We start from the raw sequence: 27,104 nt of genomic DNA on the forward strand, positions 1-27,104 counted from the left end.
AGACTTGAACTAGGAATTAGGAAACAGGAGCGTGGGAGCAAAAGTTGACAGTAAATCACCAGGAAGTCTGGGCATGGCGGTACACTCAGGAAGCAGAGGCAGGTAGATCTTTGTGAGTTTGAGGCCACCCTGTCTATATAGTGAGTTTCAGGACAGCCAGAAGTGCTTAGTAAGACCCCATCTTTAAAATAAAATCATCAGGAGTGGAGGCAGAGGGAGAAACATGAACTAAAAATGACAGGTGATGACATGAGAGGTGACTCACTGATCAGATACGGGGTCTTTGTTGTCATGTCTGCAAAAAAAAGAAAACTATAGTCAACAGATATATCATCCCAATTATGAAGACATATGACCCATCATTTGGTACAGAGCATCTCCTCTGTCTTACAGCTTGCTCAGTGAGTTAGCCCATCATTTTCTAACCAGTGGGGACTGTTCTTAACACCATCTTAGACAAAACAGATTTAAGGACTCACTGGTATTTATAGGTAGAGAGTAAAGTAGATCCCCAGGTAATTACTGAACCTCTGAGACCTCTGTTTCCCCTCTGTAAAAAGGGATGACTAAGGGTTTGTGTAAGCATAACACAGGCAAGGAGCTTTTCTGTTCTAGCAGATGGATGTTATTGTTTTAACTGATTTCACAATTGGTTTAACAGATCTTACCAACTTGTGTATCTTCTGCTTTAACAGAGACCCTCAGCTTAGTCTCTGCCTTCCCAGCATGCACTGCAACTACTCCTCATGAGTTCTCTTGTTGTTTCTCTATGAACAGCCTACCTAATGTCACGGGCAAATTAGAAATGAATATTCCCCTGGTGTTTTCCTTGGTGTTTGCAGCCTATAGCGATCCTGTCTTTTCTCTTGTCCCCTTTCGATGTGCACATGTGTGTCTGTGCAGCACATTCTAGCACACACAATATTTTATTGGTTTGCTTTAACTTAGAATATTCCATTTACCCTCCAATTTCATCTTGTATATACATCTTGATCTCCTCATTAGTGTGCACAAGACTGAGAGAGGTCCTAGAGTGGACATGTTCCCTTTCTCTGTACCATCTAAAACACCCATCTGGGAACAGAGACAAAGTATTATTGGAAATGACTCCCTAATGACCCAGCTTCTGTTTTATGAATCCTCACAACAGATTCCCCATCAGTCAAGTGTCTTGTTCAAAGTCACAGAACAAATGATGACATATCACAAGGAAGTGCAGAGCTGTAACTCTGTGCCATCGTCTTACCTTTGGCTTCAAAATAATAATATGCCATGAAGTTTTTCCCAATGTTGTTTTCACCTCGGAAGTACACGAGGGTCATTGAGCTAGAGTGAGATGCGAAGGTGATGTGCAACCCACGGCAGGGTTTCCCCAGGGACTTTGTGGAGGACGGAGGGCCATCCAGGATTTCAAAATACTCATTGGTGCAGTCAAGGCTGGGGAAGCAAATATGAATCCCTCTTAATCTCTTCATCACAAGGCTAGGAGGTATTTTGTGAATCCTGCTTTATGTTATAGAGGTAAGAATGATGGGAGCAAGCCCAAAGCCTGTCTGTGATGTAGACACAGTATGATCACTTTATCCTGTATTTTTTTTCTTTGAAAATTACTGTCTGAAAGAAAGGGGCCTTTTTACAGATGGAAGAGGAAGAACCCTGACTCTAGAAGACCCCTGTTCAAGACCTGGGAGCTACTGTGACCACAGGGTACTTCACCATCTTGGACTGACCGCTAATAAAGGCTATTCCACTATGTGATGTTTGAGAGAAAAAGTCTAAAATGGGCACTAGGGTTTGGTTGTTTGTGGGCTTTAGGTTCAAATCCACCTCCACTTCCCACAGAGACAAGCTTTGACAGCTAGCCTGTCTATAGGGATGTGGGCAATAGACCTGCCCCATTGGCTTAGTGAAAGCCATCTGGCCTTGTCAGCTGCAGAGTTTCTGTGCTCTGTGAACTTTTGTGTAGCTGTCACCAGTGCTCGATGCAGACTATGCCCTCTCACCAGCCCAACAGCTATCCATTCCAAACCGTCCTTAAGCACGATTCACGTTGGATAAATAATGTGGGGGTTTCTTGGGGTGATTTTCAGTATAATTTTTATCCATGAATAACTTCATTTTTATGTATTTACAATACTAAAACCTAAAATTTCCTCAGATTCTGTATCTTTCACCAGATAGCCAGGACATGTGAAGTGTGTGTGTGTGTGTGTGTGTGTGTGTGTGTGTCCCTCTCTCTTTGTCTCTCCTATCCAAAGCCTGTAAAGTGAATTTCTTTTTAATTAGAAATGTGTGGAAGCGTGACTATGATCAAAATATGTTGTATACATGTTTGAAATTTTCAAATAGTATATGAAATATTACATTAAAAATAAAGCAACATGTCTTAGAAAAATTCACCAACATACAAAAAAGCATTCATCATTCATATTTCCTCATACATATAATGAAAGTGTAAAAGCTATAGAATTCGCAGTCTCTCTGACAGCAGCAAAAATAAAGAGCTATCTATATATACAGGTTTGTATAAAAAGAAGTAATATAAAATCCTACATACTACCAAGGGCTTGGAGAAGTTGGGTCACATGTGTTGCTGGTAGGAAGATGACATGATCGTCGGTCATCCTGGGAAAGCCTATCTGTTCTAAGAAGCTCACTGTGTACTTACCGTATAGCTTAGCAGTCATACCCTTGGGTATTCAGCCCAGATGAATGATCTTACATCGGCGTAAAGACCTCCCCTGAATGTTTCCAGAAGCTGCATTTGCAATAGTTGAAGTCTAGTGGTGGGCCAGATGTTTCTCAGAGTGGAAAGGATTAACCAACGCTGGCACAGCCATATGAATGAAATCCTTTTCCACAGTAAAGAGCAAAGCCCCTGGGTACTACAGCAACCTGAATAGATCTTAGGGGTACTGTGATGAGTGCAAGAAAGTCAACCCCCAAAACTACAAGCTGCATGATTCCATTCCATCCTTGGAATGGCAATATGTAGAGGTGAAGAATAGATCGTGGTTAAGGAACAGAGATGGGCAATCTGGGCAATCCGAGAAGACCAAGGTAGAAGGGAAGTTCCTTTGTGTGATGTACCTGGAATGGAGTTGTGACTTTGTGATACCATTCACAGGGTTAAACTGTGTGGAACTACCCACCCCTACCACCGCACAAATAATCACATGTAAAAATTGTTGGGAATTGAATACAGGAGGTTTTGGTCCACTTACCAGTAACACCCCAATATTAATTTACTTGCTTTGATGATGTTCTACCACTGAGAGATGCTTGTGAGGGGCATACAGGGATGTGTATTATTTTTGCAATTTCCTTTTGTATTTACAGTTATTTCAAAATAAACAATTTAAAATGCACAAAGGACTCTTGCATATGAGGACCAGCATAGGGATGAACAGTTAAAATGTTGAACTGCACTGTATGCTCATATAGTATACATCACTTACTCAAGAGATGGGAACGCCAGCCGTATATGCTCAGAGGTGCTTGCCCTGATCTCCCACACACAGGTTATGTTGTCATGCATTTCATTCATTGGGGGATTCTTAATTTTTCCGGGTGCACTGGTAATAACTCCACCACACCGAGATTTTTCTAGAAGAAAGAGGATTTGACAACAAAACTGCACAAGCACATCAGTCAACATGCCAGGAAAAGTTCACAGGAGAGTCCCCATCCCTAGCTGAAGATGGCTCCTGGGGGACAGTCAATATTATCTAGTGATGAGGCTCCTGATAGGTTGTCCTTCCTCCAGTGATCAGTCCTAAAGCCCTTGATCGTATGGGAAACACTAACTGGACTCACATAGGTAGATAGATGGATGGGCAGATGGATGGATAAATGGATGGATGGATGGATGGATGATAGATAGATAGATAGATAGATAGATAGATAGATAGATAGATAAGGACATTGCCTAAATTTGAGATGTGGATTGGGGGATCATAGAAGCAGTTAGAAGGGTGGAGGAGGGTGGATATGGTACAACTACAGTATACTCCTTGTATAAAATTCTAAGAAAAGGTGCTTTAAAGCTTTAGTGTGTATTGTTCAGTTTACTGATTTTATAATTTACACCTTTTTTTCCTTTTCACTTTTTTCAAAAAGAGGTTTTACTGGTCATTACTTTGTGGATGTGCCTTGGGGTGTATTGAAGTTATAAAATGGTTTAAAATATCTTGTAAACGTAAGGTATTAGCATGCATGTGTTTCAAATTTGATATAGCTCTCATCTTTATGGCGATTTCTAGGAAGATGAATATTGGTAAGAACTTTCTCATTATTCCTTAGTTGTGGATTCTGTTATTCATTGTCAATCACATCCTGCCCATGAATATCTCATGATCTCAAACAACCAATGAGTGATGCACTGCCTCGGTGTTCTCAATTAAGAGTGAACCTGTGTGGGACTTCTATGTATGTATGTGATGATGACAATAGCTGGCCCACCCAACCATCATTTTTAAAGTGATGTTATTAAATATCTGCTATTATGTAGAAAGAAGCTGGCCTGTGTCATATGCCTTTCTATTAATGATAGCATTTTACATCCACCAGTCCACACATTTGCCTGTCTGCTTTTTGTTTTTTAACCTGGTTGTCTGTATGTCTACTCCAGCACTTAGTTCAATGGCAGGGTAAAGAACTCATATCTAGTCAGATCATCTGGCTGTGTGCAGACTGGTTCTGACCAGCCAGGTACTTCCGGCATCATCATCATCATTTAGCTTTTTGTCATCAAATGGTGCTAAGTCTATGCTATGCCAACTGGAAGTTCTAGAACCCAGAAACATAGTCAAAGCTAGGAAAAGAGAAAATGAAGAAGAAGAGTGTGGAGAATGGGGGGTGTGGAGAGAGGACAAGGGCAGAGAAGGCAAGCATGCTCTTCAGAGTGGACCCCTTCTGAAGTAATGGCTCTAGGTGCTGACTGGCAATATCATTACATGAAAGGCCGTGTCTAGCCTTCACTCAATGCTCTGGCTTTGAGAATGCAGAAGTGGCATTGTGTCTCTGTTTGAAACTCCTTCTTTGACCGATTGGACATGAAATCACATCCCTAAGTACACTGGCCTTTTCTTTGGGATTCTTCGTGTAGAACAATTCTAGTGGGGTGACCTAGATAAGTGGTATTCTGGTACAGTTTCCTGGAAGAATTCCTTCAAGGCTTGAGCACTAAGGAAGAAGACGTCCAAGCACTGAGATCTCACCTGGATTCGTTGTTCCTTCCATGGCAGCCAATGGGGGATCTGCCAAACACAAAAAGGACATGTGGACAACAGGTGCCATGGGTCTGCACAGCTCTATGTATGCAAGAATCACGGGAAGCTCATGGCAGGCACAGCCCCTCAGCCCCTCTCAGGCCTCCTAAATCAGTCTCCAGAGGTGAGATCTGAACATCGAAGGGCTTTGAGGTACAATAGTCAAGCGGTGCTGACACTGACCCTGCTTAGATTTCACTGGATGACTCTCTGTTCTCCCCCCAAAACAAGATACTTTTAAAATTTAGATTAAAAAAAGGAGAAAAAAAAACCAAGACATTGAAAACCGGAACTTAGTTCAGTGGTAGAGTACTTGCCTAGCATGAATAAGGTTCTTGGTTTAAAGCCCAGCATTGAAAAAACAAAAAGATTTGTTAAAAACAATCAAAGAAAGCCATAAAATTCTAGCTCCTAAAGCCTTTTCCAGTAACCCAAGGGGCTGGGGATTACAGCTTAGGATATAGAAATCAGAAGAAAAACCACTTCCGGGGCCAGATTGAGGGCTCGTTGGTAAAGCGATTAACTGGCAAGCATAGGACCCTGAGTTCAATTTCTAGAACCCTTGTACATAAAGCTGTATTTAGCGGCACATATCTGCAATCCTAGTACTGAGGAAGCAGACACAGGTAGATTCCTGGGGCTCAGTGGCCAACACACACATATGTGCACACACACACACTCAGCTTTCCTTTGACACAGTGTTGCTAAGAGATGCTGAGTCAGAACTTGAAGATGCAGGGGCTCCTCCAGGCTCCCAACATCTCCCCTTGAGCAACTCTCAACTTTCATCCATTACAGATTTTCCTTCTGGACCAATTTATTTCTACTTGGCAGGGTTGGTAGCTGGTGGAGGATGTAAACTCTCTCTCTCTCTCTCTCTCTCTCTCTCTCTCTCTCTCTCTTCCTCCCTCCCCCCCCCTCTCTCTCACACACACACACACACACAGCATGCTATGCTATCAAGGGACCTCAGGGTCTGATGGGAGAGGGAGAAAGTCCAGGAAGGATGAAGGAACACCAACAGCAATCAAAGTTTTTTGAGCCAGGGCTGTACCAGGAACAAGGTGCAGAGAGGGCAGGAAGAGAATCCCCTTGGTGGGATGGTGTTTGTCTCACTGGCCTTTTCCCACTGGGAAGGAAGCCTCTTGGCCATATTTCACATTTCAACCACATCCTACCCACCATAGGCCACTTTGCCTATGCAAATCTCAAACCTGACTGGACAAAGTGTCCTCCCAAAGTCTGAGACATCAGTTCTCCTGTGCGTAGGATGCACAGTAGAGGAAGAGGGCAGAGGGGCCAGGCCAGCTGACTCTGAAGGCACTGTCTACTCTCCTCTTGGACAACTGGGTGCTTATATCTTATCTTTCTACTACTCCACTGCCTTGGAGCATATGTCAAAACCAGATTTCAGCAGGACCTCTTCCCCAAGCTTCCAGTGAGCCACAGATATAGACAATTTCTTCCCTACCTGAGAGTGTGACCGTTCCGTATTCAGCATCTACAAAAGTGAGAGAAGAAAACATCTGCTGTGAAAGACTGGTGTGTTGGCTCTGTGAGGGACTGGTGTGCTGGCTCTGTGAGGGACTGGTGTGCTGGCTCTGTGAGAGACTGGAGTACCAGCACTGTGACAGACTGGCATGCTGGCACACATTCAACAGTTATTTTTACACATCATGTGATAATTACTTTATTCTCACTGTCAGCTTAACTGGATTTGGCACCACCTCTTGACCTGTCTGCAAGGGTGGTTCCAGAGAGGTTTAGCTGAGGATGAAAGACTATAGTCTGATGGGTGAGGATTCCAGGCTGAATAAAAGGGGGGAAGTGGAAAGCAAGCACTATTCCCGTCTGATTGGGACTGCACGGGCAGTGAGACAAGCTCACTTACACTTGTACCGCCATGGTGGAGTGTGTCCTCAAGTTGTGAGCCAAAGCACACCCTTCCTTCCTTGTGATTTTGTTAGTGTTTTTGCTACAGAGGAAAGAGCAGTAACCGATACAAGTGTGAGGGGTGTTCTCCTGGAAGGGCTGAAGCTAGACCCTAAGGGGCAGCGGGCCTCACCTGAACAGATGACACTGGCGTCTTCACTGTGGTCACAGTTGTGGGAGAACCACCCAAGGTGGGAGCACTCCTCCAGGTGCTCCTCGTGCCCCTTGCAATGAACATTATCAAGGAGAATCTTCCCAGAACCTTGCCCAAAGTAAGCTTCGCCCAGGGCTGAAACAGCCCAGCCGCACCCCAGCTGCCTGCAGATGATGTTTGCTTGTGGAAGGTCCCAGAGGTCATCACACACAGTCCCCCAGACTCCCTGGTAGAAGAGCTCTACACGGCCTGAACAGTTCCCGTGGTTGCCTGCCAGCCTCATGGGGGCCCAGCCTCCTGGGGAAGAAAAAGGAAACAGGGAGATACAAGCCACCTTCTCTGCCCACTGATGGCTATGGTCTACAACCCAGTCTCTGTTCTTATTTTTCTTGAGCTACCTAAAGTAGTCTATGCAATTACCCACACGGTGTCTGTTCCACAGAACCTATGGTATCTTCCTTCTCTACTCTACATCCTGTTTCAAGACAGCTTCACTGTGAGGGGATATTTGCAGAGGTAGCCATCATTCTCTTTACAGTGAGGTACTGAGATGCTCCCAGTCAGAGGCCAGCCTTCTTCTCCTCACTCCACCTGCACTGGCATTACGCTCTGGGCCTTTGGTTCATCTTGGTTGTGAGAGCAGGCACTTGTAGCTTTACTCCCTGAGTACCCTGGGACATCATGTGCATTAGCTCAGGCTAGCATGCTGGATGATGAAGGACATGCAGCTGGTCACCTCACTCATTTCTGAAGACAGCTGAAGTCAGGGGGGCAATCCTAGCATAGGCATCTTCAGCTGACTTTCCAGGGAGCCACATGCATAGTAAACCGAAGTCACAGCCAGAAAGCCCAACCTAAAACAGCAGATCTGCCCAGATAACTTGTAAACTAAAGCATTTTTTTAATGGTAGCTATTTCATATGTCTGCATTTTGGGGGTAGTTTTACATGGCAGTGGGTAACCTAAACATTCCTTTATCCACACTCCCTATCGAGCCTGCTCTACTCATAGCCAAAGGAAGACATGGGGTCAAGGTCACGCATACTGGGATGGAGTCTGCCTGGCTAGGCTGGCAACAGAGGTGAACACTGACTCCAGAAAAACCAGTGCATAACTGCACAGACTCATATTCCCTTTGGATATTTGGAAACAGAAAGAGAGCTATATGATATGGGGGCTGAAACTTCCCTGGGGGCAGTGGTAAGTCATACAAACCAGTTAAAAGAGAAGTTTCTTAGGGTAGTGTCTGATAGCCAAGCATGAGGGTGCACCCTGTAATCTCTGTGCTCAGAAGCTAAGAAAGGTGGGGTATTAACATGAGTTTGAGGCCAGCCTAGGCTACATAGTTAGACCTTGTTTTTTAAAATAATAGTGAAAAAGAATTGGTATAGCTGGGTCATATGGTAATCTATTTCTTTTCCTTTATTTTTTCTTTCCTCTCTCTCTCTCTCTCTCTCTATCTCTCTCTCTCTCTCTTGTCTTGAGAAATTCCCAAAATGATTTCCAAAACACCCGTACTAGTTTACACCCCACATATAGTGCATAAGGCCTCCCTTTTGGGTCTCCTTTTGTCACATCCATGCCAGCACTTGTGGTCATCTGTGCTCCTGATGATGGCCTGCTCTTTTGACTGGGGTGAGGTAAAATCCTACAGTAGTTTTAATTGGCAGTTCTCTGATAGCTAGGATGTTGCACTCAGTTTGTAATAGTTACTAGCCACATGCATTCCATCTTTTCAGAACCTTATATATCCTGCTACAGAGAGGCTTGCACATCGTGTTCATACTGGGAAGTGGGATCAACCTAGCTATGCACTGGCTGGTGCATGCATAATGAATATGTGTGCATCTACACAATTGGCTATGACTCTGCTGTAAGGAAGTCATGAACTTTGCTAGCAAATAAGTGGAAAGGGAAATATTGTACTTAGTGATGTCACCTAGATCCCACCAAGGGCAAATGCTATATGCTCTCATTCACATGTCAGTGTTAGCTTCAAATTATGTTTTATGCGTTTACCCTAAAAGTTACATGGAAATCAGGAAGTTAGGAGGTCAGTGGGAGGGAGTGATGCATTTAGGAAGGAGTGAGATAGTAAATTATAGGTGAAATGAAAAGAGAGAGAGAGAGAGAGAGAGAGAATATACCGGATGTTAGCATTTTGTCTAGGTTCCACCCCACAGTTACCTGGCAATAGCCAGGTGTGCCTGACTGACTATAAAAGGGGCTGCTTGCCCCCTCTTCTCTCTCTTGACTTCTTGCTCTCACTCTGTCCTCTCACCCCTTCCCCATAGCTCCCCATTCCTCTCCCCTCTCTCTCTCCACATGCTACTGGCCAGTCTCTACTCCTCTAATCTACTCTTTGTCTCTGCCTTTCTCTGTCTCTACTACCCTCTCAACTTCCCTTCCCACGCCCTATACTATACTCTATACTATACTATACTATACTATACCATACCATACCATACCATACCATACCATACCATACCATACCATACCATACCATATGATTGTGTGGCTGGTCTCTCAGGGGAAAGGGATGCCTCAGCATGGCCCACGGAGGCACCCCCTTCCCCACACTTGACTACACATCCACCAAACATTCCTTCTCTCTTTAATTTTATAAAACACAACGCTGTTGGCATATAGATTCAAGCAAGTGGTGGAATGATGGGGATGAGGAAACAAGGGGGTAGGAGAAGTGTTAACAGAAATGAAGAATGTATGAAGAAACTATATGCAAAACTATGCTTTTACATCCCAAATTTTAAAAGGTAACAAAAGGGGACAGTGAAGCACATATGATAAAACAAAAACAAAGCAAATAGCAAGCAAACAAAACAAAAACAACAACCACTACTACAAAGGGGAAGCAAATTGGGAAGCAAAGGTTTAAGTGGGGATAAGGGTAATGAAAGTGAGACTTAAGAATGTATGAAGAATCCTTGGGACACTCTACTAATTTATTAGCTAAATAAAGCACATTTAAAAAAGAAGAAGGAGTTTAAACAGAGGCATGTTGCATGAGTGAACAAGGGTTATCAACCATGCCAGGCATAGGCTTACCTTCCTACAGTTATTAGTCAAGGAGGCACCAGAGGCATCCCAACGAGATGGGCTATTGCCGTTTTTCTTGGTTGCCCATAATAACTAAGAGGTAAAATTCCATTGCTTAAGACACCACTCACTTCAATTGCAGGACCCAGGGCAACCAACCTTGAACTGACCAGGAAACATTCTCCCTGCTGGCTAGCTTTCAAAGTGCTAGAGGGTGCTGGGGAGAAGGTATCCCAATAGCCTTAGAGCAGGATCCTGAATATTACAGTAACTACCTGCCAGGCAAGATTTGCCCACTGATGCAACAGTGGACACTGTTTGGATATAACCAACCACTCTCTTGATTGGATTTAAGGATTACTCCATAGCAGAGAATTTTAATGCCTTGTGCTGTAAACATGGTTAAAACTCATGGCTAGGGAGGCGATAGAACCTATGGAAGAATCTATTAGGGTGGTGATTAAAAGGCAGAGATTCATAGCTGTTCAAAATGCTGGCACTAAGTAACTGTGAATATCATTCATAGGTGAAACATCCAAATCCATCCCCACAAACACAACACCCCGTGGTTGGTTCTGTGCAGCGCACTCTGTTCTCATGAGCTCTTTTATGAGTTGTTCCCTCTTTCTCTTTTAGCAGCAATTCAGAGGTGTCTGTCCAAGGACATAGTAGCCACCTAGGTCTATTGTAATTAGGTCTCAGGTCTCAGAAGCCTCAGCCTGTGAGGCTTCCAAGGAAGTGTCACATTTATTAATTCCCAGAATATTAATCAGGTGTTGCTATATTTCCTTTAAAAGGATCTCAAATACTTGGGTGAGATGTTAGGATCTGATCAGATTCAACAGGGGATTCTCTGAGGCTCCTTATACTCTTGTTAACATCTGCAAGTGAGGTTTTTATTTTTTTAAATTTTTCATCAATTCCTTTAGATACATTTAATTTAAATACGTTTAATTAAATATAATTTAATTGTATTACAAAACAATTAAATGATTACTTCTTTAATGTGACTTTTAGAAATGGTAATCTCTCAAAAATTGGTTAAACCTAGAGCTTAAGTCACACATTGAACCCCACACATCAATAGTGGAAGACTTCAACACCCCACTCTCATCAGTAGACAGGTCATCAACTGTCAAGAAACTAATCTGAGAAATAATGGAACAGATGTTATAGCTCAAATGGACCTAACAGATATCTACCGAACATTTCACCCAAACACAAAAGGATATACCTTGTTCTCAGCACCTCATAGAACCTTCTCCAACATTGACTATATCCTCTGTCACAAAGCAAGTCTAAATAGATGCAAGAAAATTGAAATAACCTCCTGTACCTTATCAGACCACCATGGATTAAAGCTGGAATTCAACTACAACCGAAACAACAGAAAGCTCACAACTCATGGAAACTGAACAATTCTCTACTCGATGACTACTGGGTCAGTAAAGAAAGAAATTAAAGAGTCTGTAGAATTCTATGGAAATTAAAGTACAGTCTGCAAACTTACAGAACCCAATGAAATCAGCGCTAAGAGGAAAGTTCTTAGCATTAAGTGCCTTCATAAAGAAATTAGTGAAATCTTATGCTAGCTACTTAACAGAACACCTTAAAGCTGGAGAACAAAAAGAAGCAAAACACACCCAAGTGGAGTAGTCAGCAGAAAATAATCTCAGGGCTGACATCAATAAAGTAGAAACAAAGAGAATAACACAAAGAATCAATGGAACAAAGAGCTGGTTCTTTGAGAAAATCAACAAGATAGACAAACCTTTATCCAAACTAACAGAGAGAGAGAGAGAGAGAGAGAGAGAGAGAGAGAGAGAGAGAGAGAGAGAGAGAGAGAGAGAGAGAGAATATCCAAATTAACAAAATCAGAAATGGAAAGTGGGACATAACCACAGACACTGAGAAAACCCCAAGAATCATTTGCTCTTACTCCACCCAGTTGGAAAATATAAAAGAAATGGATGATTTTCTTGATATATACCACTTACCAAAGCTAAATCAAGATCAGGTAAACAAGCTAAATAGCCCTATAACCCCTAAGGAAATAGAAGCAGTCATTAAAAGTCTCCTTCCAAACAAACAAACAAAAACAAAAACAAACAAACAAAAAACCCCAAAGCCAGGGCCAGATGGTTTTAGCAAAGAATTCTACCAGACTTCCAAAGAAAATCTAATACCAAATACTCCTCAAACTATTCCACAAAATAGAAACAGAAGGAACAGTGCCAAATTCATTTTTGTGGGGCCTAGTCACTATGATACCTAAACCACACAAAGGCTCAAAAAGAAAGAGTATTTCAGGCCAAATTCCTTCAATGGACATTGATGCAAAACTACTCAATAAAATATTTGCAAACAGAATCAAAGAGCACACCAAAAAATCATACACTATGATCAAGTAGACTTCATCCTAGAGATGCAGGTATAGTTTAACATATGAAAATCCATCAGTGTAATCTACCATATAAACAGAAAGAAAAAGCATATGATCATCTCATTAGTCATGGAAAAGTCTTTGACAGAATCCAATACTCTTTCATGATAAAAAAAAATCTTGGGGAGATCAGGGATAGAAGGCGCATATTGGATACTGGATATTGGCATGTAGAAGAATACAAATAGATCCATATCTATCACCCTGTACAAAACTCAAGTTCAAGTAGATCAAAGACCTTGTCATAAAACCAGATACACTAAACCTGATAGAAGAGAAAGTGGGGAATAGCTTTGAATACATTGGTACAGGAGACAACTTCCTAAACAGAAACCCAATACCTCATGCACTAAAATCACCAATTAATAAACGTGACCTCATGAAACTGAAAACCATCTGTAAGGCAAAGGACACCATCAATAGAACAAAACAGCAGCCACAGAATTGGGAAAAATTTTTACCAACCCAACATCTGACAGAGGGCTGATTTCCAAAATAGACAAAGACCTCAAGAAATCAGATATCAACAAACCAAACAATCCAAATAAAAATGGGGTACAAAGCTAAACAGAGATTCTCAACAGAGGACTCTCTAAGTGGCCAAGAAGCACTTAAAGAAATGTCCACCAACCTAAGCCATCAGGGAAATGCAAATCAAAAGGACTCTGAGGTTCCATCTTACACCTGTCAAAATGGCTAAGATCAAAACATCAAGAGATAGCACATACTGGTAAGGATATGGAGCACTCCTCCATTGTTGATGAGAGTGCAAACTTGTACAACCACTTTGGAGAGCAAGTTGGTAGTTTCTTGGGTAATTGGGAATGGTTCTACCTCAAGACCCAGCTCTGCTACTCCTGAGCATATGCCCAAAAGATGCCTCACTGTGCCATAAGGGCATTTGCTCACCTGTGTCCATCAACGTTCAGCTCAACTATGTAGCAGCTTTATTCTCAATGGTCAGAAACTCGAAACAACGCACATGTCCCTCAACCAAAGAATGGATAAAGAAAATGTGGTACATTTCCACAACGGAGTATTATTGCCCAGCTATTAAAAATGATGACCTCATGGAATTTGTAGGCAAATGGATGAAACTAGAAAAGATCCTCCTGAGTGAGGTAACCCAGACACAGAGAGACAAACATGGTATATATTCACTTATAAGTGAATATTAGTCATAAAATAGATAAAGAATAACCATGCTACAATCAACAGACCCAAAGAAACTAAATAAAAAAGGAAGTCTAAGGAAACATGTGAATCTCACTGAGGAGGGGAAATATAAATAGACATCTTGGGCAGGTGGGGAAGAGGACTGGGTAGTTGTGTGGGAATGGGAGGGATCAGGTGTGAGGAGGATGGAGGGAGAGAGTACTGGGAGAGACAAGTGAATTGGGGATGTACAACTTTGGGATCTAGGGCAATGGAAACTCCCGGAAATCCAGGAGTGTGATTCTAAGATTCCAAGCAATGGGGGATATAGAGCCTGAAACAACCATCTCTTGTAACTAGGTGTACTAGCTGGTTTTGTGCTTCAACTTGACACAGGCTGGTGTCCTCACAGAGAAATGAAATTCAGTTGAGGAAATGATTCCATGAGATCCAGCTGTGGGGCATTTTCTTGCTTGGTGATCAAGTGGGGAGGGCCCATCGTGGGTGGTGCCATCCATGTGCTGGTAGTCTTGGGTTCTATAAGAGAGCAAGCTGAGCAAGCCAGGGGAAGCAAGCCAGTAAGAAACATCCCTCCATGGCCTCTGCATCAGCTCCTGCTTCCTGACCTGCTTGAGTTACAGTCATGACTTCCTTTAGTGATAAACAGCAATGTGGAAGTGTAAGCTGAATAAACCCTTTCCTCCCCAGCTTGCTTCTTGGTCATGATGTTTTGTGCAGGAATAGAAACCCTGACTAAGACACTAAGCAAGACTTTCAATGGAGGGATCGGGACACCAAGCCAACCACAACACTTTTGACCTGCAGTTTGTCCTGCCTACAAGATGTGCTAGGGTAAAGGTGGCACAGAAATTGAGTGGCCAACCAATGACTGATCCAGCTTGAGAACAATGCCATGAAAGGTAGCCTGCCCTGAACTGATAATGATATTTTCCTATACTTGTAGGCAGGAGTCCAGTGTAACTGTTATCAGAGAGGCTTCACCCAACAACTGATGGAAACATGCAGAGACCCACAGCTAAACATTAGGTGGAACTTGGGGAATCCAGTGGAAGAGGGAGAGGAAGGAATATCAGAGCCACAGGAGTCAAGGACCCTATAAAAATACCCACAGAGGTCCTTGATCCACTTAAACTTGGGCTTTGTACAAGGAGATAAGAATGGATCGATTCACATTCTTCTACATGCTAACTGCCAGTTGAGCCAGCACCATTTGTTGAAAGTGCTGTCTTTTTTCAACTGGATAGTTTTAGCTCCTTTGTCAAAGATCAAGTGGCCATAGGTGTGTGGGTTCATTTCTGGCTCTTCAATTCTATTCCATTGATCTTCCTGCCTGTCATTGTACCAATACCACATAGGTTGTTGTTGTTTGTTGTTTTTTTTTTTTTTATCACAGTTGCTCTGTAGTACAGCTTGAGGTCAGGGATGTTGATTCCACCAGAAGTTCTTTTATTGTTGAGAATTGTTTTCACTATCCTGGGCTTTTTGTTATTCCAGATGAATTTGGGAATTGCTCTTTTTAAATCAATGAAGAACCAAGTTAGAAGTTTGATGGGGATTGCACTGATTCTGTAGATTGCTTTTGGCAATATGGCCATTTTTACTATATTAATCCTGTTAATCCATGAGCATGGAGCTCTTTCCATCTTCTGAGACCTTCTTTGATTTTTTTATTCAGAGACTTGAAGTTATTATCACACAGATCTTTCACCTGCTTACTTAGAATCACACCAAGGTATTTTATATTATTTGTGACTATTATGAAGGGTGTTATTTCCCTAATTTCTTTTTCATCCTGCTTATCCTTTGTGTAGAGGAAGGCCACTGATTTGTTTGAGTTAATTTTATATCCAGCTACTTTGCTGAAGTTGTTTATCAGGTTTAGGAGTTCTCTGGTGGAATTTTTGGGGTCACTTACATATACTATCATATCATCTGCAAATAGTGATATTTTGACTTCTTCCTTTCCAGTTTGTACCCCTTTGATCTCCTTTTGTTGTCTAATTGCTCTGGCTAGGACTTTGAGTACTATATTGAATAGGTAGGAAGAGAGTGGGCAGCCTTGTCTAGTCCCTGATTTTTTTTCCCATTTTTTAATTAGGTATTTAGCTCATTTACATTTCCAATGCTATACCAAAAGTCCCCCATACCCACCCACCCTCACTCCCCTACACACCCACTCCCCCTTTTTGGCCCTGGCGTTCCCCTGTACTGGGGCATATAAAGTTTGCAAGTCCAATGGGCCTCTCTTTCAAGTGATGGCCTATTAGGCCATCTTTTGATACATATGCAGCTAGAGACAAGAGCTCCGGGGTACTGGTTAGTTCATAATGTTGTTCCACCTATAGGGTTACAGTTCCCTTTAGTTCCTTGGGTGCTTTCTCTAGCTCCTCCATTGGGGGCCCTGTGATCCATTCAATAGCTGACTGTGAGCATCCACTTCTGTGTTTGCTAGGCCCTGGCATAGTCTCACAAGAGACAGCTATATCTGGATCCTTTCAGCAAAATCTTGCTAGTGTATACAATGGTGTCAGCGTTTGGAAGCTGATCATGGGATGGATCTCTGGATATGGCAATCACTAGATGGTCTATCCTTTTCATCACACTTCCAAATTTTGTCTCTGTAACTCCTTCCATGGCTGTTTTGTTCCCTATTCTAAGAAGGGGCAAAGTGTCCACACTTTGGTCTTCGTTCTCTTGAGTTTAATGCGTTTAGCAAATTGTATCTTATATCTTGGGTATCCTAAGTTTCTGGGCTAATATCCACTTATCAGTGAGTACATATTGTGAGAGTTCCTTTGTGATTGAGTTACCTCACTCAGGATGATGCCCTCCAGGTCCATCCATTTGCCTAGGAATTTCATAAATTCATTGTTTTTAATAGCTGAGTAGTACTCCATTGTGTAAATGTACCACATTTTATGTATCCATTCCTCTGTTGAGGGGCATCTGGGTTCTTTCCAGCTTCTGGCTATTATAAATAAGGCTGCTATGAACATAGTGGAGCATGTGTCCTTCTTACCGGTTGGGACATCTTCTGGATATATGCCCAGGAGAGGTATTGCTGGATCCTCCGGTAGTACTATGTCCAATTTTCTGAGGAACCGCCAGACTGATTTCCAGAGTGGTTGTACAAGCTTGCAATCCCACACAACAATGGAGGAGCGTTCCTCTTTCTCCACATCCTCGACAGCATCTGCTGTCACCTGAATTTTTCATCTTAGCCATTCTGACTGGTGTGAGGTGGAATCTCAGGGTTGTTTTGATTTGCATTTCCCTGATGATTAGGGATGTTGAACATTTTTTCAGGTGCTTCTCTGCCATTCGGTATTCCTCGGGTGAGAAGTCTTTGTTCAGTTCTGAGCCCCATTTTTTAATGGGGTTATTTGATTTTCTGGAGTCCACCTTCTTGAGTTCTTTATATATATTGGATATTAGTCCCCTATCCGATTTGGGATAGGTAAAGATCCTTTCCCAATCTGTTGGTGGTCTTTTTGTCTTATTGACGGTGTCTTTTGCCTTGCAGAAGCTTTGCAATTTTATGAGGTCCCATTTATCGATTCTCGATCTTACAGCACAAGCCATTGCTGTTCTATTCAGGAATTTTCCCCCTGTACCCATATCTTCGAGGTTTTTCCCTACTTTCTCCTCTATAAGTTTCAGTGTCTCTGGTTTTATGTGGAGTTCCTTAATCCACTTAGATTTGACCTTAGTACAAGGAGATAGTAATGGATCAATTCGCAATCTTCTACATGATAACAGCCAGTTGTGCCAGCACCATTTGTTGAAAATGCTGTCTTTTTCCACTGGATGGTTTTAGCTCCCTTGTCAAAGATCAAGTGACCATAGGTGTGTGGGCTAGTCCCTGATTTTAGTGGGATTGCTTCAAGTTTCTCTCCATTTAGTTTGACGTTGGCTACTGGTTTGCTGTATATTGCTTTTACTATGTTTAGGTATGGGTCTTGAATTCCTGATCTTTTCGAGACCTACACATAAGACCAGATACACTAAAACTTGTAGAAGAGAAAGTAGGGAAGAGCCTCAAACATATGGGCACAGGGGGAAAATTCCTCAACAAAACACCAGTGGCTTGTGCTATAAGATCAAGAATCTACAAATGAGACCTCATAAAATTGCAAAGCCTCTGTAAGGCAAAGGACACTGTCAATAAGACAAAAAGGCAACCAACAGTTTGGGAAAAGATATTTACCAATCCTACATCCAATAGAGGGCTAATATCCAATATATACAAACAACTCAAGAAGTTAGACTCCAGAGAAACAAATAACCCTATTAAAAATGGGGTACAGGGGCTGGTGAGATGGCTCAGTGGGTAAGAGCACCCAACTGCTCTTCCGAAGGTCCAGATTTCAAATCCCAGCAACCACATGGTGGCTCACAACCATCCGTAACGAGATCTGGCACCCTTTTCTGGAGTGTCTGAAGACAGCTACAGTGTACTTACATATAATAAATAAATAAATCTTTTAAAAAATGGGGTACAGAGCTAAACAAAGAATTCTCAACTGAGGAATACCAAATGGCTGAGAAGCACCTAAAAAAAATGTTCAACATCCTTAGTCATCAGGGAAATGCAAATAAAAACAACTCAGAGATTCCACCTCACACCAGTCAGAATGGCTAAGATAAAAAACTCAGGTGACAGCAGATGCTGTCGAGGATGTGGAGAAAGAGGAACGCTCCTCCATTGTTGGTGGGATTGCAAGCTTGTACAACCACTCTGGAAATCAGTCTGGCGGTTCCTCAGAAAATTGGACATAGTACTACCGGAGGATCCAGCAATACCTCTCCTGGGCATATATCCAGAAGATGTCCCAACCGGTAAGAAGGACACATGCTCCACTATGTTCATAACAGCCTTATTTATAATATCCAAAAGCTAGAAAGAACCCAGATGTCCCTCAACAGAGGAATGGATACATAAAATGTGGTACATTTACACAATGGAGTACTACTCAGCTATTAAAAACAATGAATTTATGAAATTCTTAGGCGAATGGATGGATTTATAGGATATCATCCTGAGTGAGGTAACCCAATTACAAAAGAACACACATGATATGCACTCACTGATAAGTGGATATTAGCCCAGAAGCTCGGAATACCCAACATACAAGTCACAGACCACATGAAACTCAAGAGGAAGGAAGACCAAACTGTGGATCCTTCTTAAAATTGGGAACAAGATACCCATGGAAGGAGTTACAGAGACAAAGTGTGGAGCAGAGACTGAAGGAATGACCATCCAGAGACTGCCCCGCCTAGGGATCCATCCCATATACCATCACCAAACCCAGACACTGTTGTGGATTCCAACAAGTACTCACTGACAGGAGCCTGATATAGGTCTCTGCTGGGAGGCTCTGCCAGTACCTGACAAATACAGAAGTGGATGCTCATAGCCATCTGTTGGACTGAGCACAGGGTCCCCAATGTAAGAGCTAGAGAAAGGACCTAAGGAGCTGAAGGGGTTTGCAGCCCCATAGGAGGAACAACAATATGAACTAACCCCCAGAGCTCCCAGGGACTCAACCACCAACCAAAGAGTATATATGGTGGAACTCATGGCTCCAGCTGCATATGTAGTAGACCTTGTTGGACATCAATGGGAAGAGAGGCCCTTGTGAAGGCTCTATGCCCGAGTGTGGAGGAATGTCGGGGCCAGGAAGCAGGAGTGGATTGGTTGGTGAGCAGGGGGAGGGGAGGGGATGGTGGAAGGTGTCTTTTTGGAGGGGAAACCAGGAAGGGGGATAACATTTGAAATGTAAATAAAGAAAATATTCAATAAAAAAAAGAAAAAAGGAAAGGAAAGGAAAGGAAAGGAAAGGAAAGGAAAGGAAAGGAAAGGAAAGGAAAGGAAAGGAAAGGAAAGGAAAGGAAAGGAAAGGAAAGGAAAGGAAAAAGAATATCCACAGAATCAACTAGCCTGGGTCCATAGGGGCTCCCAGAGACTGAACTGCCAACCAGAGAGTCTGCATGGGACTGACCTAGGCTCTCTACACATAAATTACAGTTATGTAGCTTGGTCTTTATATGAGACTCCTAACAGTGGAAACAGGGTCTGTTTCTCTGTTGCCTGCCTTTGGGACTCTTTCGTCTGACTGGGTTGCCTTATTTAGCCTCAATAGGAGAGGATGTGCGTAGTCTTACTACAACATGATATGCCAGGACTGGTTGATATCCATGGCAGGCCTGCCCTTTTCTGAAGAGAAACCGAGGAGTGGATGGGGTTGGGAGGGATGGGGAGAGAGACTGGAAGGAGAGGGGAAACTGGTCAGGATATAAAACAAACAAACAAACAATGGTTAAACCCTCAAATAGATTGCTTAAGGTAGGTTAGTTGGAAAAAGGAACTATCATGTGTTGATTTTTATTAAGTAGCCCACATGGTTCCGTGTAAAACTGATTTTAGTGTTAGAATGAACAGAATCAGCTGGCACTTGTGGATGTCCAGGGGCACAGGGCATCTCTGTCCTGCCGTGAGTACTCTGTCACAGTGGTGGGAATGGTTTTTAAGGCATTCCTGTCATCCTACTAAATATCAACAAGGTCACACTGCTGGTTGTCACATGATCTCTGTCATTTGGTCTCTTACTTGGGTACAGAAGTACTTTGCAGTTTCTCAAACTCAAGAGGCTGCTGCTATGGAAAGGTGTCACAAATATCTACCTGTGCTTGAATCTCCAGGCACCTTTTAGAGCATTGTTAATATCCGTCAAGATCACTTGGGAATATTAAGTCAACCCTAAGTGATTTTTATTCCAGTGCACCAAGCCCCCTCAACTGTTTGTAAACAACTAAACTTCACCATCCCCCATGTGACTTTATTCAGTCAGTCTCAGCATTTACATAAGAAGTGTAGATGACTCCCTGTGTGATGGGGTGATGTGTAGAATGGCTACAAATTCTTCTACCCACATGGTGACTCAGCCATGACAGACCATTGTGACACATGGCAAGATGGTTTGCATGAGGGTTCCATTCCACATCCATTGAAGGGGATAATGGTATGGACACCTGGTGTCCTACTTAGCTTAACTGCAAACTAGATGCAGCCTATAATCATGCAAAAAGAGAAGCCTCATTTAAAAGTGGCCTAGATAGGACTAGCCTGTGGTATGTCTGGGGATGGGGGTTGTTCTAGATTGTTTCAGTTTGATACAAGAGAAGCCAGGCCCTATGGGAGGAACCTCTCCATGAGCGGAGCGGGTGGCCCTGGGTTTTCTAAGAAAGCAAACTAAGCATGTGTTTGGGCAAGGCAGCAAACATCCTTGATTTCTGCTTCAGGATCCAAGATCTCCTACCCTGCCTGCTTTCAGTCACCAACCATAACCTATACATTAGAATAAGTTCCCTTCTCCCCCAAGTTGCTTTTGGTCGGAATGTTTCCTCACAGCCACAAGAATGGAACTAGAACCCAAGGTCTTGCTACACTCATTGACAAAAGGGACCTCCTCAGGAGGAACAGCCACAAAGCAAAACCACTAACCTGATGGCTTGTACGACTCCGGATCTATTACTGGAGTGGGGTCTGGTAACATATCAGCACCTGTGGGAGAAGGAAATCAGCATGAGGGGCTGGGGATGGTATTTACATTGTAATCTCAATATTGAATGTCTGAAATAGGAGTTAAATAGTATTGAGAAGATGTAACAGCATTGACATCCAGGACGTTACCGCCCCACACCACAGCAGACAATGCTGGACCTTCATGAACTAGATTAGAGTTCATAAATTATTTGGAGACAATTGATATTTCCTAAATAGCTTTTACAAAGCAGCAATAAAGAGCTCCTGATAGAACTCGTGTGATGCAATGTATGTCCCAGGACATCCCATCCTCTGCTTAAATGGCTGCATCTCTTCGACTATAATTAGTCTGTCCTTTACTCTCCTAGCCCAGGTAGATGTGCTATGAGCTCACGAAATGAGTTACCTCAAGCAAACAATTTGAGAATTGGACCAACCCAGGAGTGTGTGTGATGCTGCTGCAGCCCCGGACTCTGCCGTCAGAGCAGACAGCAGAGCACTGACGCTGTTCAGAGTGTACCATGGAGGTCCCATAAAGGCCAAACTTAAAATATAGACAATACAATATGTTGAACAATATGTTGACAAGGATTCACAACAACTGTAGCTCTCATATGAAGGTGGCGACTCAAAAGGAACATCCATGCTGGAAAACTGCTCACAAATTCTTGAATATTTATGGTGGCTTTATTCTTATCAATGAAAATCAGTAACAAATTTGACATCCATAAATTATGAGCAGATAATTTTTGGCATGCACATATAATGAACGAGGGCTTAGAAATAAGAAAGAATGGATTAGAATAATAAAGAAATAATTGATATTGCCAATAAAAGTCATCCAGCAATTGCTTGGATGACTCATTAAGTGTTCTATAAGTAAGGAATCCCAGCACAGCTGGATGTGGTGGTGCAAGGTCTTATTGCCCAGACGGGGCATTAAAAACCTCCTACTGAGGTATAATCTACTTAGAGCAAAATTTACCACCCTATAGAGACCAACCTGCTGTGTAGAGAGTTCCAGACCAGCCAGGGCTATGTAGTGAAAACCTAACTCAAAAAACAAACAGATAAACAAACAAAAAACTCCAGAGAATGTACAAATTGTGCTGATGTGATGTAGTATCTTGGGTCTTCCATAAAAACAGAAAGCCTCCTAATCCCTGAGCCATCTCTCCTGCCACAAATATTATATATCTTAAATATAGTAACTATTAAAATTCGTTGAAGCACATGGTAACTATTGCTGTAGGTCATTAGAGCTGACTTATAATGAAAGGTAACTGACTTCATGTAAATAGGACTGAATGTAGGGGGCATAGGTACAGAATGCAGGTAGGAAAAGTCTGTTGTCACCCAGAATGGAAGAGACAGTGAAGGCTTGGATACGAATTGTGTCTGTGACATGAAAAGGACGCCATGATTGGAACCCTTGGTACCAATCCTTGAATCCACGATGCTATGATTTGAATCTAAAAAGCATCGGCTCAAAGGGCTCCTGGGTTAACGTCTGATTGCTTGGCTGGTAGACTTTGGAGAAGTGGTTGTGTCATGAGAAGTGTTATTTCCTGGTGGATAAATCTTTTGATGAATTCAGAGCCCAGTGGACCATGAGGAGCTAGAGCCTGGTTAAAGGCGGCAACTTATTGGTGGTGTTTCACTGAGGGGTATCCAAGTCCCTGCTTCTGTACCGTCTGGATCTTTTCTTCCTAGACACACCGAGGTGAGCAGCCATGCTCTGCTCCTGTGATGTCCTGCCTCTTACCACAGGTCCCAAAGCAAGGGAACCTGTCCACCTTGAGCCCAAATAAAGCCTTCCTCTCTTAAGTATTTTCTGAGTCACGTCATTATCATAGCATCAAGAAAGTGCCCAACACAGTAGCTACCTATTAGTAGCACATGACTGCATCTGCATAGTCATGAAACAAAATCTGTCTTACTGGGAAGACTTGTTTCTGAGGGTGGCGGGGACCACGACGATGACAATAAAGATAGCTTTGATGATAATAGTGATGAAGGTAAAAATGACTCTCTCTCTCTCTCTCTCTCTCTCTCTCTCTCTCTCTCTCTCTCTCTCTCTCTCTCTCTCTCTCTCTCTCTCTCTCTCTCTCTGTGGTTTTTTGAGACAGGTTTCTCTGTGTAACCCTGGCTGTCCTGGAACTCACTCTGTAGACCAGGTTGGCCTCGAACTCAGAAATCTGCCTGCCTCTGCCTCCCAAGTGCTGGGATTAAAGGTGTGCGCCACCACTGCCCGGCTCTGTGTCTATTTTTAAGGATGGAAATATTCTGCTTTAAGGCAGTGATTTCCAGAGTGTGGCCCCCAGAGCAGCATCATAAGCATGCTAGACTTGTCAGGTAGGAGAGCTGTGGTGGTTTGAATGAGAAAGCCTCCGTTTATGCTCATATATTTGAATGTTTCATCACCAGGGAGTGAAACTGTTTGAGAAGGATTAGAAAGTGTGCCCGTGCTAACGTAGTGGATATGTATCACTGGGAGTGGGCTTTGAGGTTTTAAAAGCTGGCGCCAGGCCCATTGCCTCTTTCTGTCTACTGCCTCTGGATTAGGACGTAAAACTCTAGCTATTGCTCCAGCATTCATGTCTGTCTGCCATGATGGTGACCATGTACTAACCCTCAAAAACTGTAAGAGTTGCCTTGGTCATGGTGTCACAGCAATAGAAGAGTAACTAAGACACAAATCATTAGATAGATCCTAAACCTGCTGAGAAACGCTGCAGATAGGACCCAGTGACTCATGTCTTAGTAGGCCTTCCATGTGGTTCTGATGTCCCACAAAGTTTGAAAGGCACTACTCTACAATAAGAGGATGGGGGTGGGGATGGAAATGACCTCATGCTGTTTCTGGATGGGTGAGATATCTGAAATCATATACACACAAAATATTTCAATTGTTGCTGTCCCCTGACAGACTTCAAAGACATTATTTCTGATCTAATGTCTCTGGAAAAGAGTCATTTACTCTCACATAAACACTTGTGGACTGATGAGATAGTGTAGTGGGTAAAGGCACTTGCTGCCAAGCCTGATAAGCTGTGTTCAATTCATGGACCTCACTGAGTGAAAGGAGAGAACTGACTTCTGAAAGTTGCCCTCTGTCCTCCACACATGCACCATGGCATGCACACATGCACATATGCACACGCACTCGTGCACATACACACACATGCACACACACACACACAATGCCCATGCACACACACACATGCACACAATGTAATAAAAACATCAAGTTTTGCACCTTGAGATCCCTGCTGATCCCAGTCACAGTAGAGTATATCGTGATGCCAGGGCTCTCTCTCCTTCAGTAGCCACAGAAGACTCACCTTGTCTGTAGCTTCTTGGTGATTATAATCAGATCGCAGAAGACTCTGCCCTCCGGGAGGCTGGAGCCAGAGCTCACCCTCTGCTTTCTCACTGTCAGTGTTCCTTTGGGGAGCACTCTAACAAACGACATGCCCCTAAAGATGTCTAGAATCACCCCAGGGAAGCTGCCCAGAAGAGAGGCTAGTGCACAGGACACATTTCCTGGAGTGGGGCTGGAGAAAGAGAGAGCACTCAACACAGCAACCTGTGCTCTTAACCTGTCTGTTTTGGAGTGCTGAGATTTAAGCAGCAGTGATGGTAGATCACTCCAACCAGCTTTCAAACCAGATCATTCTGTAGACTGCTAAAAGCCTGATTCTATAGAATCTTTCTCGTGCTGCATCCATTACACAGAATAAACCAAAAAGACAGAAGTCAGTGTGGAAGGGATGCAAGAACCAGTGCTACCTGGGAGGGAAAGGTAGGGGGGAGGGGGAGGGAGGGAGAGAGAGAGAGAGAGAGAGAGAGAGAGAGAGAGAGAGAGAGAGAGAGAGAGAGAGAGAGAGAAGAGAAGAGAAGAGAAGAGAAGAGAAGAGAAGGGAGGGGAGGGGAGAGAGTATTGCTGCTTGTAGAGAGCCTGTTAAGAGCAGCAAGAGAGATGGTATCAGCTCTCCTGGGAGTAAGTCACTGAATATTCAGCTGGATAGAACTCTTGGAATACAAAAAAGACCCTCTTACCAAAGCAGATGGCTCTGGTGCCATCTATCACTGTGTGAACAAGCTGCTGTGGGCACATGGGACCAGGTGGCTCTCTGTGTCAATTCAGCACATGGTATCTGTCTGGCAGGAGGATTTTGAGGAGACTCAAGTCCCTGGCTGAAGAGGGAGCTGAAGGGAATTGATATAGCAGGACTGCATATGAGCTGCCTACACATGGCCTGTGCCTAGAGCAGGTCCCACTCATCATCACATATGGACCCCCATAGGTGCCCTAGTGGGAAAACCTCATCCACCCAGATTGTCCCTCAGAGCCATTCATCAGCCTCAGTACATAACAGGCTTCTGCAGATAAAAAAAAAAAAGTCCAACGAAAACTTTTCATTGAGCTTGTGTACTTGCCTAGCTTAGGAGCCAGAGTGAATCGCTCCTCCAGCATCTCAGCCACATAAAGTATATACGGATAACTTCACAAGACGTGTTCTTTGTTACTCACTAAGAAAATCAGTTAGGTGATGGAGCAGGTGTTTCTCACCCATGGTACTTACACTGACATCAGCAAGGGAGACAGGAAAATCTGGGAAAGCTGATTTCACTATGTGGAATATTTCCCAAAGAGCTCTCTCTCTCTCTCTCTCTCTCTCTCTCTCTCTCTCTCTCTCTCTCTCTCTCTCTCTCTCTCAACAATGTGTCTAAAAAAAGCAATTGTCTTTTAAAAACATTATGGCATTTTATATACATATATATATGTGTGTGTGTATGTATATGTATATATATACACAAGTATACACATATACATAAATACATGTGTGGGTGTGATTTGTATTAAATCAAAACCACAAACTATGGGATCCAGGGCCTCACACTTGGTAGCAAGCACGCTACCACTGAGTGTGGTCCTAGTCTTGGAGGCTTTTTTTGGTTTGAAAATCTTGTACATGCACATATATTTTGATCAAACCACCCCCCTTTCTCTACCCTCAAATTCTTTCTAAATATCCCCACCACTTTCCTCTCCTAATTTCAACGTTCTTTGTCAATTTATTTATAATACACATTTGATAATATATTGATATATATCATTGATATGTTATTATTGCTATCGCATAGATGACATATATATTCTGTATGGCTGTAGGTCCATCTGCTGGACCATGGTTACCTTTCACAATGACTGCATTGATGAAGAAAATCAACTCTGCTCCTACCCCAGCTACCATCAGTTACTAGCAGCTACTCAGACAGGGCTGGAACTCTGCAAGCCCCTCTCCCATCCATGCTAGGCTTGTGCCTGGCTTGATCTTATTCAGGTCTTGTGTAAGCATTCAAACCTACTGTGTGCCATAGCACTGTCACATCCAACAAATAGTGTTCTGTGTTATCTACTTCCTCTGGCTCTTACAGCCTTTATGGTCCCTCTTCTACAATGGTCACTGAACTTTATGTGGGGGACATGTGATATAGCTGTCCCATTTAGACCTG

The 27,104-nt window shown here is 43.0% G+C and overlaps 1 protein-coding gene across 1 annotated transcript in view; it reads right to left on the reverse strand.

Moving 5' to 3' along the window:
- Positions 1-27,104, reverse strand: part of LOC110298270 (scavenger receptor cysteine-rich domain-containing protein DMBT1) — a 125,682-nt gene that overhangs the window by 72,917 nt on the left and 25,661 nt on the right. Inside the window, exons 7-13 of the mRNA XM_085841244.1 lie at positions 21,540-21,599; positions 7,336-7,653; positions 6,742-6,771; positions 5,220-5,258; positions 3,459-3,606; positions 1,247-1,437; positions 266-295 (exon numbers count right to left, since the gene is read on the reverse strand). Of these exons, the coding sequence (XP_085697370.1) occupies positions 266-295; positions 1,247-1,437; positions 3,459-3,606; positions 5,220-5,258; positions 6,742-6,771; positions 7,336-7,653; positions 21,540-21,599 (816 nt within the window). The remainder of the gene's footprint in view (positions 1-265; positions 296-1,246; positions 1,438-3,458; positions 3,607-5,219; positions 5,259-6,741; positions 6,772-7,335; positions 7,654-21,539; positions 21,600-27,104) is intronic.

The sequence above is a fragment of the Mus caroli genome, unplaced genomic scaffold, assembly GCF_978045245.1.
Source record: "Mus caroli unplaced genomic scaffold, Mus_caroli_1 scaffold_8, whole genome shotgun sequence".
Classification (NCBI taxonomy): Eukaryota; Metazoa; Chordata; class Mammalia; order Rodentia; family Muridae; genus Mus; species Mus caroli.